At 33.8% G+C, this 16473-nt stretch overlaps 1 protein-coding gene across 3 annotated transcripts in view; it reads right to left on the bottom strand.

Moving 5' to 3' along the window:
- GALNT13 (polypeptide N-acetylgalactosaminyltransferase 13) overlaps positions 1-16473 on the bottom strand; it is a 465368-nt gene that overhangs the window by 386492 nt on the left and 62403 nt on the right. The window contains exon 4 of one of the 3 annotated variants that reach the window (XM_046657833.1): positions 5168-5225. The exons of the other annotated variants lie outside the window; for them this stretch is intronic. Coding sequence (XP_046513789.1) covers positions 5168-5225 — 58 coding nt within the window. The remainder of the gene's footprint in view (positions 1-5167; positions 5226-16473) is intronic. 3 annotated transcript variants of the gene reach the window in all.

Genomic DNA, 16473 nt, shown 5'->3' with positions numbered 1-16473 from the left:
ATATTGGCTGAACTCTCTGGTTCACCCTCATATCCCCACACATGGCATAATGTTTTGCAAAGAATAGAGTTCCATGAGTCTCTGTCAGTTGAATTAGTAAGTAATAATCTGGGATCTGGGGAAGAATATGACCTACCTTTCATTTGATTTTCATAGACTTTTGACCAAATTTAAAACTTTGAATCTTTTTAGTCTCTTTTCAGGAAGCAGATCAGCCTCATTTTAGATTCTGAAATTGCTCTTCTCTATTTTTTTCCAGCTTCAGTATATCTTTAATAAGGTTGAAGACTGTCTAGAATCATACATACAAACATTTTATTTGTACATATGATGTTATGTATAAAGATTCTACAAGAAAATGGTTACAAGTTGCACATGTATTTTCAAAGCTATTACTGATTAAAGAGTTCAACTCTTCAATACCTTTTTAAGCATCCAGGCAAATTAATACCTATTGAAATTGACAAGCATTACAGAAAGGGAGGATGGTAGAAGAGGAATATGTATTCAGGTCACTAAGTTTTGACAGACATCATAATCTTAGATCCCTAACTCCATCTAACAACAGCGAATCTATTTTTAATCCGTTCCTGGATATTTAGTTGTAAGTGCCTCTGATTCACTTACAGATATTGATCTGTTCAAAAGCAAGGATGCCTTTATTGCTACATTAATTTTTGATCCTTTGCCCCTCAGCAACCTGGAAAATTATTTAAATAAGTCTAGCTAGCTGAATTACTGACAAGATTCATGAAAATATCCATATTTAAAGTTCAAAACCATTGACTTTGGGTAATTTACTGAAGGTAAATATAAATTAAATTATTTAAGAAATTTTGTATGAGCTTTCCTTGGATAGCTACACTGAAGTAACCTAGATTTAAAATAACAAAATAATATCAATAATAATAGTCATTTCAGAATGTTCAGTGTATTCTAAGGACTATGCAAGATTTTCTGTGGATATAACAAAATTTAATCCTAATAACAACTCTATGAAGTAGGTAGTATATCACTATATTGTTATTATTCCTATTTAACAGATAAAGAAAGTAAGACTTGGAAAGTTAACATACTTGCCAGGCAAAGCAAGATGGCAAAAAAGGAATTCATGCCTAGGCTAGCTCACTGCAAGTACAGATGATGATCCAAGCATAACTCTACAGGGTCTCAGCCAAAATGAAAATGGAGGAGTCTCTTCAGCATTCCTTTCCTCCATTACTTTCTTAGTCATGGAGGGAGAAGACAGAAAGCTTCTGACTCTGAGAATCAGGAATGCCAGCAATTCAACAATAACTTAGGAAGCTGATAGACAATAATCTGTCTTCTTACCTCAGAGAAATTGACTTTGTATTAAATTCAGTGCTCCATTTGTAATGTTCTGGGAAGCATGGATATAATTACTGACAGAACATTTTTGGAAAATCTGTGAAATCCCCATTTCGCTGGGGGATGATTTCGGCATGAATAGTATCCTCAAGGAAGAAGCTGACACACAAATAACAGTTAATCAAAGGCAATATTTCAAAAATTACAACAATTCCCAGGTTTGAGACATCATATTTCTCTAGAGGATTCAGAGAAGACTTCAATAGGTAGGGGTATAAGTGTGATCTTGGAGAAAAGTTAGAATTTCAAAAATTGGACCTTACTTCTACAATTTTCATGTACATATGAATATTCCAGGAATCTCATTAATATAAAGATTTTAATTCAGTTGGTTTGGGTGGGACCTAAAATTCTGCATTTTTCTAACATGTTCCCAGGTGATCCCAATGCTACTGGTTTAAGGGCCACACTTTGAGTTGTAAGGTGAGTCGAGACATATAAAATAGTATGAGCAAATCTACAAGGCAGCAAGAATCATGCAGGTTTTGAAGAACAGTCAGCAGCGCTCTGCCTGGAGAAGCAATCGCTGGAAGGAATATTTAAGTCAAATTACAGAGGGCCTTGAATAACAGCTTACCACTTTGAGATTTTATTTCAAGTAAATACTTATTTTCAAGGCTTTCTCAAAGAAAAATCTTCCCTCAAATTGAAAAGAGCAATATTTAAAAGAACTTAAACGACGTATCAATTTCGTTAAGGCTACCATGCCCTCTAGTCTTACAGAACGCAGGGTTCACGCCCTTAAAAAAACTTCATTAGATGGAATTATTTCAATATTTTATTCTAACTAAAGCTCTAATTTATTTTAAATGTACATTCACATCAATAAATGTTCTTAAGTCTAATTTCACATCACTTTCAATCAAGCATTGAAGATTGCCAATTCATATATTTCCATGTTATTCATTTTTTACCAAAAATGTTCTAAAAATATGCAAACATCAAATGCTCTGCAGCAATTCATTACTTAATAGTATGGAATTAAATATATTTACTAGGTAACTTGCTATAAATAGCCTAACACTGAAGACTGACAGAAAAACCTGTTTTTGCAATAAAAGCTAAAATGAGCTCCTCTTATTTTCCAAAATGAGCTATTATCTCAAACATTTATTATGGGTTCCAAATGTTTTATTCACTCAATTCACATAATTATAACACAGTCTGTTCTTTAAAGCAGAATTATTTTACTTGATTAATTAGAGTAATACAAATATTATTCTGACAAATTAATACCTGATTAGCTTGGAAGAAAATGTAGTTTAGGTATAGAAGATTGTCCAGGTTTTATAAGACTTGAAACTTATCAATTTTGGAGGATCTCTTTACAAAGAATACAAAATTGAAAATAGTTCCTGATTGTACAGGACCTTAAAGTTTATGCTTTAATAGCTTCATGGTAAATAAGATTCAGTTTAAGAACTATAGAGTCCAGATTTAATAACATTATACAATTGATTGATTAATTATTGAGTACCAACTATGTTCTGATACCATGTTCCAATACTATAGAATAGCCAATACTCTTCTAGGCACTGAGGATGAAATGCTAGATGAAATATAAAATTTTCATCTTCATAGAAGATATGCTCTAAAGGTGGGAGATACAATAACACATAAATAGATAAGACAAATCCAGAGTACATAACAAAATAAGACCGATGAAATTAAAACAAAGAAAGGAGATGCAGAATAGTTTAGACTGAAATGTCAGAGAAGGTGCATAGGATCTGATATGTAAATTGAATCTTTTAATGATAAGGAAGAGGGAGCCAGGGTAGGAGACATTAATAATTTTTTTTCCAGTTTTATCCCCAGCAGAGAGAGGAGTTGATCAATAAATATTTGTTGAAATGCTAAATGAATGCATCTAGGGGAAAGCATTTTGAGTAAAGTAGAAAATGCACAGGCCTTAATAGGAGTGTAACTTGCCATCTTGGGGAATGTGTGCAGAGAAAGGTAAGTTATGGAGAGAACCGAAGGAGATGAGGTTGGAGAGAGAGACAAGGGCTAGATCATTCAAATCAATGGTTCTCCAGCCAGGCTGCACATTAAATCATCTGAGGAATTTCACAGAGCACCAACGCCTAGGCCCCACCAGAGGCCAATTGTATCAGTAGAGGAACGGGAAGTGGTAGTCAAACACAAGCATTTGTTTTCAAGCGCTCCAGGTGAACCCAATGTGTGCATCTAGTATTAAGAACCAATGATCCACAGCATTGAAAGCATATTAAGAATTTGGGTTTTAATCTATTGCCAAGGAATGCCATGGCAGGATTATAATCAGAGGAAAACTAATAATGTCATGAAGCTGTATATTGCTTTGAATTAAGATTCAGAATAAACACTTTGCCCAAATTCTTCGTTTTTTCTCTAATTTGTGTATATATACACAAATATAAAGAAAATAGCAAAGACAGTCATATGCAAAGCAGCAAACGGTATGAAATATTTTCTATTCTTTATAATAATGATACCCATATAGCACCCTAATCAAAAATTCCAAAAGTTTCTCACTCATCACGTAAGAAAAAAAACATTCACTTTTCCTTCATCTAGACTATTTTACATTATAAATACCTAGGAAGACTAAACTGTCAAAACCAACTTCTTTTCCTACACATACTCCAATTCCCTAGGACCTTCTGACAAAACAAGTAATAGGAAGCTTGAATCAGTTTTATCTCTAAAATCTGAATTCTCCTGGTAGCTCTATGATTTCTGGAAAGCAAGGCAGGAAGAATACTTCAGTTGTTCCAAGAATGATTCCCATCATTCCTCTTCACTGCCACCTCTTCCCAATACTTAATAGTCCTTATCCATATTTTTTTCATAGCACTTGTACCTTCTAACCTACTCTATAGTTTATTCATTTATTCTAGTTATTGTCTATCCTCCTCTCTAGCATGCAAGCTCCAAAATAATTTTGTGTGTTTTGTTTATCAATTTATCCAGTGCCTAGAGAAGCGCCTAGCACATAGTAGGCACTCAGTAGATATTTACTGAAGGAAGGAATGAAAGTAGATGTGGTCATTATTTCTATTTTCAAGAAAAAGAAATTGAGGCTCACAATGGCAAATGAATTGTACAAGGTCACATCTTTAGGAAATGAAGAACTTAAGATCAAAATGCATATCTTTCTCACACTAAAGTCCATGTGTTAAGCACTATACACTAAATATTTAGTAAAGCATTTAAAGCTAGGACTAGAATTTTGTGTTATGGTCAGACTTTAGGCAGCCTCTAGTGCCAGACTAAGGAGTTATGACTTTGAGCTGCCATTAGTTGGAAATTATTGAAGGACACTGAGCAGGCAAGTAACAGCATCAAAGTAGTGTTTCAGGAAGATTTATGTCCCATCCGTGTGGAGAATAGATTGGAAGGAGAAGAAGATCAAGGCGGCAAGACAGTTCAAAGAAAAAAGCACAATGTCAAGATAATTTCAGGAACTAGCCAAAGTCAAGTCTATAAATCATTGGTAACCTCAAATTATTCTTCCACTTTGAAATGCAGACCTATTACAAATGTTCATTCAACAAATATTTGTTGAGGGCACACAGTGTTCACGAGAGTCATCAGCAGACTCTACCAGACATTTTAAGTCAAGTGATAAGACAAAGTCATCTTTATATGGTCCTGCTCATTTCGTCCCACCCGGTAGGCATGTGAATAGCAAAGACAACCTAAAAATCTTCAAAGAACCACTATAAAGTAAAAGTAGGAAAGGATATCCAAACCAGATCAAAGTTTACTCATTTACCAAATGTTGGTCCTGTACCTGCTGTATGAAAGACACTCAGTAGATGATTTCCCGAGTCACAGATGGATCTTAAGTCCTGAAATACAAAGTGCCCCCATAAGAACAACAACAAAAAAAACTGACACACAAATAGCCTACAAATAAAGAGACTATAATGGAAGAAGTTTAGATAAGTTATTACGTGAATTGAGAGGAGAAATGCATTATCTTAAGCTTGGGATTGCAGAAATCATCAATGAATTGTTAGTAATTGAGCTATAAAATATATCCCACCAAAGTACATCAAAAATACTGTATTAATGGATTTGGGGTAAATATTGGTAAATACCAGTAACTTTTAATGATACTTGGTACAGCACATGTAACGATAATGATTCATTTCAGGAAGAGACATTATGAAACTCATGAGGCCAAAACCAAGGGTGCAAATTGTACAGGCCCTTTCATGGTCACTGTAATTTCTAAATAGGGCACTAGGTTGGCTTGGCCTTTAGTACTTGTCTAACTTTGATAACTGATTGCTCTCCTTGGATCTCCATTTCCTTGTTAGGAAAAAAAAGAAAGGCTATGCCCCACTAACCCCTCCTTTACACATAAAAGTTCTATATTTGATTGATCGAAAAATTGTACTGACATAAGATTTTATTTGAAAAATGTATTCTATATCATTGAGAAAATTTGAAAATATAGTTAGGCTAGATATTCCTAAGGTTGTTACTAGTTCTAAAACTCAACGACTGTCTTTACATCATTCTTTTAATTTTCTCTTTGTCATATAGGTACCAATTCTAAAATGTTACATAATACAAATTCTATCAATGAGGCCACTTCACAGATGACCCTGAGTGATCCATACTAGTAAGTTTTAATCTGCATACCTACTATAGTTACATGTACATATTACAATAGAGCTTCCAATTCATTTGTAGCCTCTTTTGTCATGAGAAGCAGAATTTCAAATTATGAAATATAATAATCATTCCAGCCACTTGCCTATATAAGCTGGTAAAAGTTTATATATTCTCAATATTTAAGTTTTTTTCTAGCATAGGTGATTTTCTGAAATATGTGTCCATATCTTCATAGAACTCTAAAATATTTTATTTTTATCCTGATATTTAAGTTAGAAAGATGGAGAAGCATATTTGTGACAGTATCTTGAACCAGGGATGAAGACTTCTTAATATCACCTTCAGTATGGTGACTGAATTACTTTGTGATTTAGGACAAGTCATATGTTCACTCTCCCCTTACTTTTATGACTGTGGAACATTTTAAAAATAGCCATTAGTGGTTGTATTCATTTCCTAGGGCTACCATCACAAATTACCACACACTTAGTGACTTAGAAACAACAGAAATTTATTTTCTCGTAGTTCTAGAGGATAGAAGTCCAAAATCGATTGTCAGCAGGGCCATGCTCCCTTCAGATTCTATGGATGAATCTTTCCTTCCCTCATCCACCTTCTAGAAGGTGTTCCTTGGCTTGTGGCAGCATTAACTCCAATCTCTGCCACCATTTTCACATGGTCTTGTTCCTGTTTGTCTCTCTTTGCCACTCCTCCCCTTATAAGGACACCAGTCATTGCATTTAGGGTTCACCCTAATTCAGTATGATCTCATATTCACTATTATATCTGCAAAGATCCTATCTGCAAATAAGGTCACATTCCGAGGTTCCAGATGGACATGAATTTTTTTCAGACACTATTCCAGCCATTACAATGGTTATGAAATATTCTACCAATTTGTGTGAAATATGAAAAATATTAGCATATATAATAATGCACACATTATTATTAATATTATGAAGTTATGTGATAAAAGAAAAAAATCACTGCTTTCAGCTGTTAGAAAACCCATATTTGAAAACTTCATGCTTTCTTTAAATATTGATCATGTTTATTCACTGTTTATGTTCCATGTAGATTTCTAGTTAGTCTTGAAATGATTCTAGTGGTAAATTGTTTTTGGAACAAAAGTTGAATTCTTGCTCTATAGAACCTTCCATCATGATAGCATTAAGCAAGCAGTCACTCAGCATTTCTTCCCTCATTCACACATATGATGCGCCAGGCTCTTCTAGGCATAGGAGATATAGCAGTAAACTAAATGGATATTATTGCTGTCAGGAAGAAAGGGAGAAATAGTGTAAATAAGTAAAATATATAATATGTCAGGTGGTAAAAAGTGGATGGGAAAAAACAAAGCAGAGAAGAAGATAAGGAGTGCAGGGATAAGGAGCAATTTATATTTTCAAATAGTATGGCCCTGGACGCCACACTCTTGTCAGTTACATGTGAGGAAATGCCTGAAAGAAGAGAGAGAAAAAAAATCAGACACGAAGAAAACTGCAGAAAGAATATTACAGGCAGAAGAGTCAGCAAGTGCAAAGGTCCTGAGGTGGAAGGACACCCAGCATTGTCCAAGAGCAGCAAAAAAGCCATTGTGAATGGAGTAGAATAAACACGTGAAGATTAACAGGATTCGAAATTGGCAGTGACTTCAGCACACATGGTATAGAACTTGGTTAGGCCATTTAAAGACTTTAGCTTTTAGTCTGAGGGATGAAGAGCCAATGAAGACTATTGAGAAGAGGAATGGCATGATATGACTTAAGTTTTAAAAGAATCACTCTGGCTGATCTGTTGAGAATAGATTAAAGATGAGCAAGGGTAGAAACAGGAAGACCAGTGATTTGGTAAGAAGCGTTTGAATTCTGAATATATTTGAAGGAAGAATAAATAAGATCTGCTAATATGGAATGTGAGAGAAAGAGAAAGTTAAGAATGACTAAGATTTCTGGCTTAAGCAACTGGAGTGCCAGAGCTGCTAAAAACAGATAGAAAAGACTGCAGATAGGGAAAGTTTTGGTGGAAGATTAGCAATTCAGTTTTGAACACAGTAAGTTTGAGACGTCCTTTAAAATCCAAAAGAACATATCAAGTAAGCCTGGGTCGTAAATGTCTAGAGCTTAGGAGAAAGGTGTGAGATGGATATATAAATTTAGAAGTTGTAAAATTATAAGATTGCATATAAAGCAACGATATCAGACTGGATGAGATCACTGTGGAGTGAGTGTAGATAAAGAACAACCCCATTTAGATAAATCCAATCCCGTTTGCTGGGCTACCTCAACCTTAAGAGGTGAGATGAAGAGAGGGAACCTGCAAAGGAGATTGAGAAGGAGTCGTCGATGAGGTAGAAGATCAGAAGAGTGTGACAGCCTCTAAGTAATAAAAGTGTTACAAGGAGGTAGGAATGATTAACTGTTTCAGATGTTATTCACAGGAAAGTAAGACAAAGATTGAGAATTAACTATTGGATTTAGCAAGATGGAGGCTACAAGTGGTCTTCATAAAAGCCTTTTTGATCAAGTCATAGCAGAAAGAAACTGACTGAAGTAGTTTGTACTTAAAAGAGTTTATTCAAAAGGTGACTACAGAAAATTCTGTCAAGATAATTCTCTCTTAACTTCTCCATACAGATGTCTGAAGACTAAACGACGTAACACACGGTGCTTTGACTTAGGGCTTGGCACATAGTGGACAATAAACAGTAGCTCTAATGATGGTGAAGATGTTGATAATAATGCACACAAACCTAATTCTGCAAGAGTGTCAATCTACTCAATTTCTCACCTCCTGGAATCTATTTTTTGAGATCCAGTTCATATCTCACATGATAAATAATAAATAGAATTAGGATGCCCAAAATAGGTATATTAATAACGAAATTACAACTCATAGATTATGTTAAAGAAGGAGAGATAACTAAGAAATAGAATCATACTACATGTCAGAAAATAATGAGGACGGTCATGAGTGAGGAACTAATAAAGAAAGTTTGTTAATTTTATTATCTTCCCTTTTAAAAGCTATAGAAAAATGTTTAAACAAATTATGATATATTAGATAGAATAATGTACAGCCACTAAAACTGTTTCAGGAATATTCAATGTTGCAGGAAAATGTCCAAAATATAAATTCAGAGGACTAAAGCAGGATACAAGAATAAAATAAAGTAGGATCCCTATTAGAAATATAAAGAAATAACCAAAATTTTAAACATAATAATATATACATGGTTGGCTTATTGTAGGTGTTTTTTATATCCTTTATTTCTCTACATTGAGAAAACATTTTTTAAAATAAAAATTATCTGTTACTGTACCGTGAAAGAAGAATTAAATTTCCAACGAGGGAATCGTGTTATATTTAGGTGATTTTTAATAATAACAATATTTTAAGTGTTTTTACATAAAACAGTAAGGTTTTGTTTTCAGAACTATTAACTTTAGGGAAATTAAGGGTTTAATACACTAATGTCTTTTTGTAGAGTCGTTTATGATTCCTAAAGCATTTTTTAATATATCTATTTATTCCTCAAAAGATGGAAGAAGCAAGGTTACGTTTGGATCAGACTTCTAGTTAAGGCCAAAGCCACGATAAAATCGAGATCTGCCAACCACAGCACCAGTGTTCTTGCCACTAGATTATTTTATCTCCCATATCCCCACTCATTGTACCAACCCAACAGAATCAGTATGACACGCCTCTAGGAAAACTCAAGTGAATATACTTCCAAAAAGAATGAAACAAAAAAGATAAAAGAATACTGGTTATAGTAATGCCAGATACAATTTTTAAATAAATATTCTGGCACAATTTCACAGCCTGATTCTATTAAGAAATATAGTGAGAGTCACAATATGGTGATAACACAATACTTTCCATTCATGTATCATAAAAAAAAACATCATGTTTAGACACGGAAGAAAGTAGGTCTCCACCAAGCCTCTCATTTGATAGCTCAAGACAAGTATACAGAGGGACATGCTGAAAGTAGCAAAGCCAAGATGAGAACCATAATGAGCTCAGTCTCCAGACCACAGCAGTCTGCAGCCTGTCAAGTGTTTCATCACAAAGATTTTCTATATGCTAATTTTAACATTACAAATCAGTAATGAGAGGAAAGATACATATGTTACAAGTGAGCAATTATCAAAAAAAATACATCCTCATTGTTACACTAAAATAAAATACACATGCGTCAAATAATTAAATGTGAAAAAAATTCACGTGATTACAAATTTAAATGTGATTATAAGAACCTCTCAGTTTAGTCCTGAACAGGTTTCTCCTCCAATTCCAGCCCAAGTGCAAAAGTTTTACATTTATCTTCCTGTCCCTATGGAGTTTACTTGTACCACTAAATGTGTCATAGAAAAGAAACAGAATTTTACTACCACCTGATTCTATAATAGCTTAATATATTCTACAATGTCTAATATATCATATGCTTTAAGCCAAGTGTCCACTTATCTTTACATTTAAAAAAATCCGACATAAGGCCAGAACATACTTAAGCTCCATATTTAATGGTAAAATTTAAAGGTAAGTAAAATAAAACATCAATACTGTAAAAAAAAAAAAAAAGAAAAAGAAGTTGTGATCAGAAAGTACTCTAACTAGCAAATGTGTTTTCAATTAAACTATAAATATTCTGCTGAGATAAGTATTCTCATATGTTGATGATGAGATGTGAAGATTAATAGACTTTCCAGGAAGTCATTAGAAATATCTATCAAGAGTCTTTCAAAAATATGTATCCTTTAAAAAAATAAATCTCATAACCAACAATCTAGCCTAATAATATAATCTGCAACATTTTCAAAGATAACTTCCTAAAAATGTTTATAACATTATTTGGTAGTAACAAATTGGAAGCAATCCCCATGAAAATCAGTGAAAAGTAGTTAAAAATGGAAATTATGCTATATAGATATGATACAATATTTTATAACCATTAAAACTATGTTTGGAAAGAATATCTCATGAAGGACAAAATGCTCATGCTGTACTGATTGAAAAAATTAAAATATTAAATTTTATTTTAGTATGATGCCAATTCCTGAGTGGAATTCTAGATTATTTTTCTTCTTTATTTTTATATGTATTTTAAATCTTTCCACAATAAATATTTACTAATTTTATTATCAGAAAAAGTAAATAGTACTGCTTTTTAAAAAACATAAATTATATTACATTTTTCATTTACCTTCAAGCCAAAACATCTAAAGATTTGTTTAGTAACTTTTGGATACTTTTCAAGTTATATAACACATTTTACATCAATTACATATAACATGAAATGCATTCTAGAACATAAACTCAAATTTATAACCAAATAATTCATATAAGCAACAGAAAAAATAAGGGTTGCATACTGAGAAATAATACATGAAAACGTCATTCTCATTTCTAAAATCCATTCCTTTCTTATCTTCAAGAAACAAATGTTTCTGGAATTGCTGGGTTTTTATTTTGGAAAAAAGTAACCTTGACTCTACTCACACCATATACAAAAATTAACTCAAATCTTAAAAGGTAAAACCATAAATCTCCTAGAAATAATACAGAGAAAAAATCTTCCTGGCCTTGGCAAAGACAAAGATTTCTTAGGACACAAAAGAACAATAAAAGAAAGAAATGATATATTAATGTCATCAAAATTAAAAATCTCTGGTCTTTGAAACCTATCATTTTTAAAAATCTGAAAAGCAAGTCTAAACAATTCAATTACAAAACAGACAAGATTTTGACCAAGACTTCATAAAAAAAGACTGTTAAACATGAAAAGATGTTCAACACGACTAGTTATTAAGACATGCAAATTAAAATCACAATGAGATATTATTACAAGCTCACTAAAATGGCTAAAATTAAAAACAGTGGCTATGAAGTGTTGGCCAGGATATGGAGTCACCAGATCTCTCCTGTGTTGCTGATGGGAATAGCAACTTGAGAAAACAGACTGGCAGTATCTTACAAAACTAAAATACACTTAGCATATGACTCAGCACTACCACTCCTTGATATTTACCCAAGAGTTCTGAAAACATATGTCCACACAAAGACTCGTGTACAAATGTAGCAGCTTTATGCAAAACAGCCACGGAAAAAACCCAAATGTTCATCAACAGGTAAAAGGATAAACAAACTGTATAATATACATACAACAGAATACTTCTTAGCAATAGAACCACTGACACACTCAATACCATGGATTAATCTCAAAACCATGGATTAATCTCAAAATCCTCATGCTGAGCAAAAATGGCCAGACACACAAGAGTTCAGAATGTACATTTCCACTTGTCAGATTTTCTAGAATAGGAAAAATTAACCAATAGTCACACAAAACAGACTAGTGCTTGTCTTGGGCTAGAGTGGAGGAATTGCCTGCATAGGGGTGTGAGGGAAAATTTTAGGGAGGATCGTCATCGTGAGGTTGAACCCTGGGATTCATTTGTCAAAACTCGTCAAACTGTACACTTAAAATGCAACATTACATTATATCTCAATAAAATTTATTTAAAAATAATGTTCCTTAGCAAGCCAATATCCTCAATTGTTCCCAAGCTTACACAGAGCCTTACTTATTGACTAACCATGGTCCTGTTCTACAATTGCATCACTTTGTTCTTGGCAATTTTCCTTTTTGATCAGATTTTTCCCTTTTAAAAGTTTCCAATATTACTTTCTTATATTCATTTTCCATCACCTTCATTCTCCCTATCTTCTTTTTATACATAAATTAAATATATCACCTACCTACAATTTTTTCAAGATTCCTCAATCTAACTTTCACGAATGTCCCCCTGTGTCCTCTGTGTATTGATTCATTCCACATATCCCACATGATATGCCTGCTCCCTCTAGAGCTCTCCTCAGATAGCACTACTACATGTCGACATGTAGTGATCTCATATGCCTCTGCATCACAGAGACCGTATATACAATGCAACACAAGACACATTCTGAAGGGAAAAACGACTGTCCCTTGGCTAGAAATTTGCCAATTTGGACTGTAAATCAAATTAAATGAGCCAATAAAAGATAAATGAGGAAGTTTGGACTATGTGTGTGAACAACAACAACAACAAAAATTTGCCATGATACTTGAGTTATTTTAAATTTCTTAATTATCAACCTATCCTGGATACTCAATAATCATGAGAACACTCAAAAAGTGCCAAGCTGATCAGGTATTCATTCTTCATTCATTCAACAATTATTAACTGAGTATCCACTATGAACCAGGCACTGTTTAAGGTGCTGAGGATAGAAGTGGACAAAACTGTCACAGCCAGTTGTCTCTGCTGCAGCATAGCCCTTTAGTGACAATGATTTCCAGTGGGTAGAGACAAAATTTGTCCATTCCCATCTTATTGTTGAACTATTCGGCAAATAGTTTTGTTCTCCGCTCTCTACTGAATCAACTCCAATCTTTATGGAATTGAAAACGAGATCTTGTCCTCAAAAGACAGATATTGTCTTACTGAATTTTTTTCTCTTTATTTTATATATTCTGTCTCCTCCTGATAGTACAGCATTTGACAGGCTGACATTTCGTTCATCTAATTCTGAATTCTTTCTCCCTTTCTAAACATGAAAACAAGAACATCTTCTTTATCTTTCTATCCTCAGCTCTGACACAAATCAAGCACTCGATTGTTTGTTGAATGAATTGACCCAGCTTGTTTAATACTAAATAAGTAAAGATTTTGAGTACTTTTTTAAAACAATATCTAACCTCGATTTTATAAAATGGAAAACTTTCTTGTTCCTACCAATATAATTTGCAAAGTGAAGAATTAAAAGACTTAATATTCCATTATTTTACCATCTAATTCAACTGGTTTTAATTAATGGATAAAACTTTAGAGTCTGTCTTTATTTAAATAAAGATAAAAATGTCTCAGTCCCTTTGTCTTGCCTATGTAATAATGAGCATTGCATTTTCCTTCTAAACTTCATTTGACGATCAACACACCTTTCCTTTTCCAGAAACCTTCAATGGTTCCCCATTTCCTAGAGAACAAAGTTAAAAATTCATTTCCACAGCACTCAAAGATTTTTAAAATATGTCTTTATCCTAACTTTCAACCTAAAATCTAGAGATCACCTTTATGTCTGATTCTGCTCCAATTAACCCAATCACTGATTTCTTATATCCTCATGTTCGGAAAGGCAATAGCTGTCTCCTTCTACTTTATTTCCTCCTGATATCCACTTCCTCTCAATTTTCACATTTACACATAATTTATATACTTCAAGGCCCCTCACAGTAGTTTATTTGGTATCTCTCATAGCAGCCACCACTTCCTATTTTGTAATGCAGTAATGTACATACAAGTTGCGTATGTACACATCATGTCTCCACTAGATTGTGTGATTCTTGAAGACAAATGTTCTAGTCAATTAAACTCTGTATATTTCAGAATACCTAGCCCAGTGTTTTTATTAAATAAATGGATGAAAAATTGCATCAATTATTCTTATTAAGCTTTGAAAAAAGAATGGTGCTTCACTACTGTTCATAACTTTTACTATTCTTTCTGAAGACTTCGGAGGATTGGCCCCAAAGGAAACTGCTGAGGAAAATTGCAATCTAAATTATTAGTATGCTACAGAGACTCAATAATGCAAAATTGCTAAAGTCTGAAATAATGGATGATGAGCCTGCCAGAGTACTTTTCTCCTAAGCTCTATTAAATAAGACAATTTTTACCCAATGTCAGCGGCCACCTTCTTCTTTGTCCTCCAGAAATATCCCTATATGTTTAAGTATTTTATAAATAATATATAAATGTTATGATTACTGTGCCTAAAAGGAGTCCAGGCTCACCTGAGTCAGGGACGCAGCACAACATTATGGTTCAAAGTCTGGGCTCAAAAGTCTGATAAACCAGGCTCTGAGCCCTTTCTTCCCTCTTACCAATTTTGTGACCTTGGGGAAATTAAGTAACCCATTTAGATCTCAGGTTCTTATACGTAAATGAGGATAGTAATAGTACCTACCCTTAATGCTACTTTGGGGATTAATCGAAATAATGTATACAAACCACCTGGCACAGTAAACCTAATAATCATTCATTTTTGCAATATATTTTTATTTCTGACATTGAAATGTCTGTGTAGACTGTAAAAGGAATCAGAGCGAATTGTGAATAAAAGTACGAAAGGCCAAAGCAAATATCAAAGGTCAAAATTTTGTAAGGTATATTAATTTTTGAATGCTATTTATAAACTTGATTGAAAATTATCTGGAAAATATATGCCCTTAATCCAAGGTGATTGTGTGTGTGTGTTTGTGTGTGTATATATATATATATACACACACCCCACTTCTTATATCACTCTAAAGATTACCATCTAAAAGTTCCAGTGGTCATCATAACTTATACAGGACAATTCCAATACTGACAATACACTCTAATCAGTCACACTCTCCTACCTCTCCACAAAAGGTAAAGTCATATTTTTTAAAAACAAGGAAAATTTGGTGTTGGTTTTAACACTTTAATTTACCAGTTTTCATTTCCCCTTACACCTGCACATAGGAACTCTTCCCTGAAGCACCAAAGATTAACCAAACAAATTCAACAAACATTTACTGTTTAATAAATGGGTACATAGCTAGGTGTTAATGTCATGAGAAGATCATTTAGAAAGAAACAAAAGAAAGGGCTGACATAAAAGCCCACTAGCAAAAACCCAGGAGAGCAAGGCTACCTGTGTCACCAGATTTATGAGAAGGAGCCAGTTAGTCTCCAGGCAGGACCAAGGGAAATATGGAGGTATCAAATTGAGACCACCAGCCAGCCATTCCACTCATTTTCTTGATTTTCCCCAATTCATAGCAGCAGTGAGGAGGTCTTAAGGGACACAAGTTGGTAAGAGCAGCTTTGCAAAACCTTAAAATGCCAAAAGGCGATACTGTTTTTATAAATGATCTAAAAACCGAAGGGTCCCCAGGAAATGTTTTCCTGGCTAGAGTTTATCTATCCTACTATCCAGGGAGATCTGGCAGGGTCTAGGGTGTCTCTGAGAGTGAAGACAAAATGTTCAATTCAAGTTTTCAGAATATGTCCTCTATATTGGTGTCTAAATGAAAGCATGGTACTCGAATTCCAATGCAAACTGGCATTTATGATGACAGAGTCCTTTACTGAACTTACAGTATAATAATCAAATCCTATTCTATTGATGGTAAAACTCTGGCACATCCCCTTAACCTTGCTGTGAAATAATAGAAGATATGTATTGGTCTCTGCCTCTGGTTCCTGGCACAAAAATCCACTAATGTTTGTCATTTCCTAAGTGACAAGAGCACTAGAAGCATCTTTTGTTCTAATATTTGGTCTTTCACTCTGGTTCCTAAATTCCTTGGAATTTCCTAGGTGATAGGAGTGTCCTTTGTTCTAACAAGGTGACTCAGGGTGGGCTCCTGGATAGCTTCAGGATTGGGGATAGTAC

The sequence above is a fragment of the Equus quagga genome, chromosome 4 (assembly GCF_021613505.1).
Source record: "Equus quagga isolate Etosha38 chromosome 4, UCLA_HA_Equagga_1.0, whole genome shotgun sequence".
Classification (NCBI taxonomy): Eukaryota; Metazoa; Chordata; class Mammalia; order Perissodactyla; family Equidae; genus Equus; species Equus quagga.
Note: the sequence above shows the minus strand (reverse complement) of the source record. Positions and strands in the feature narration are given on the sequence as shown.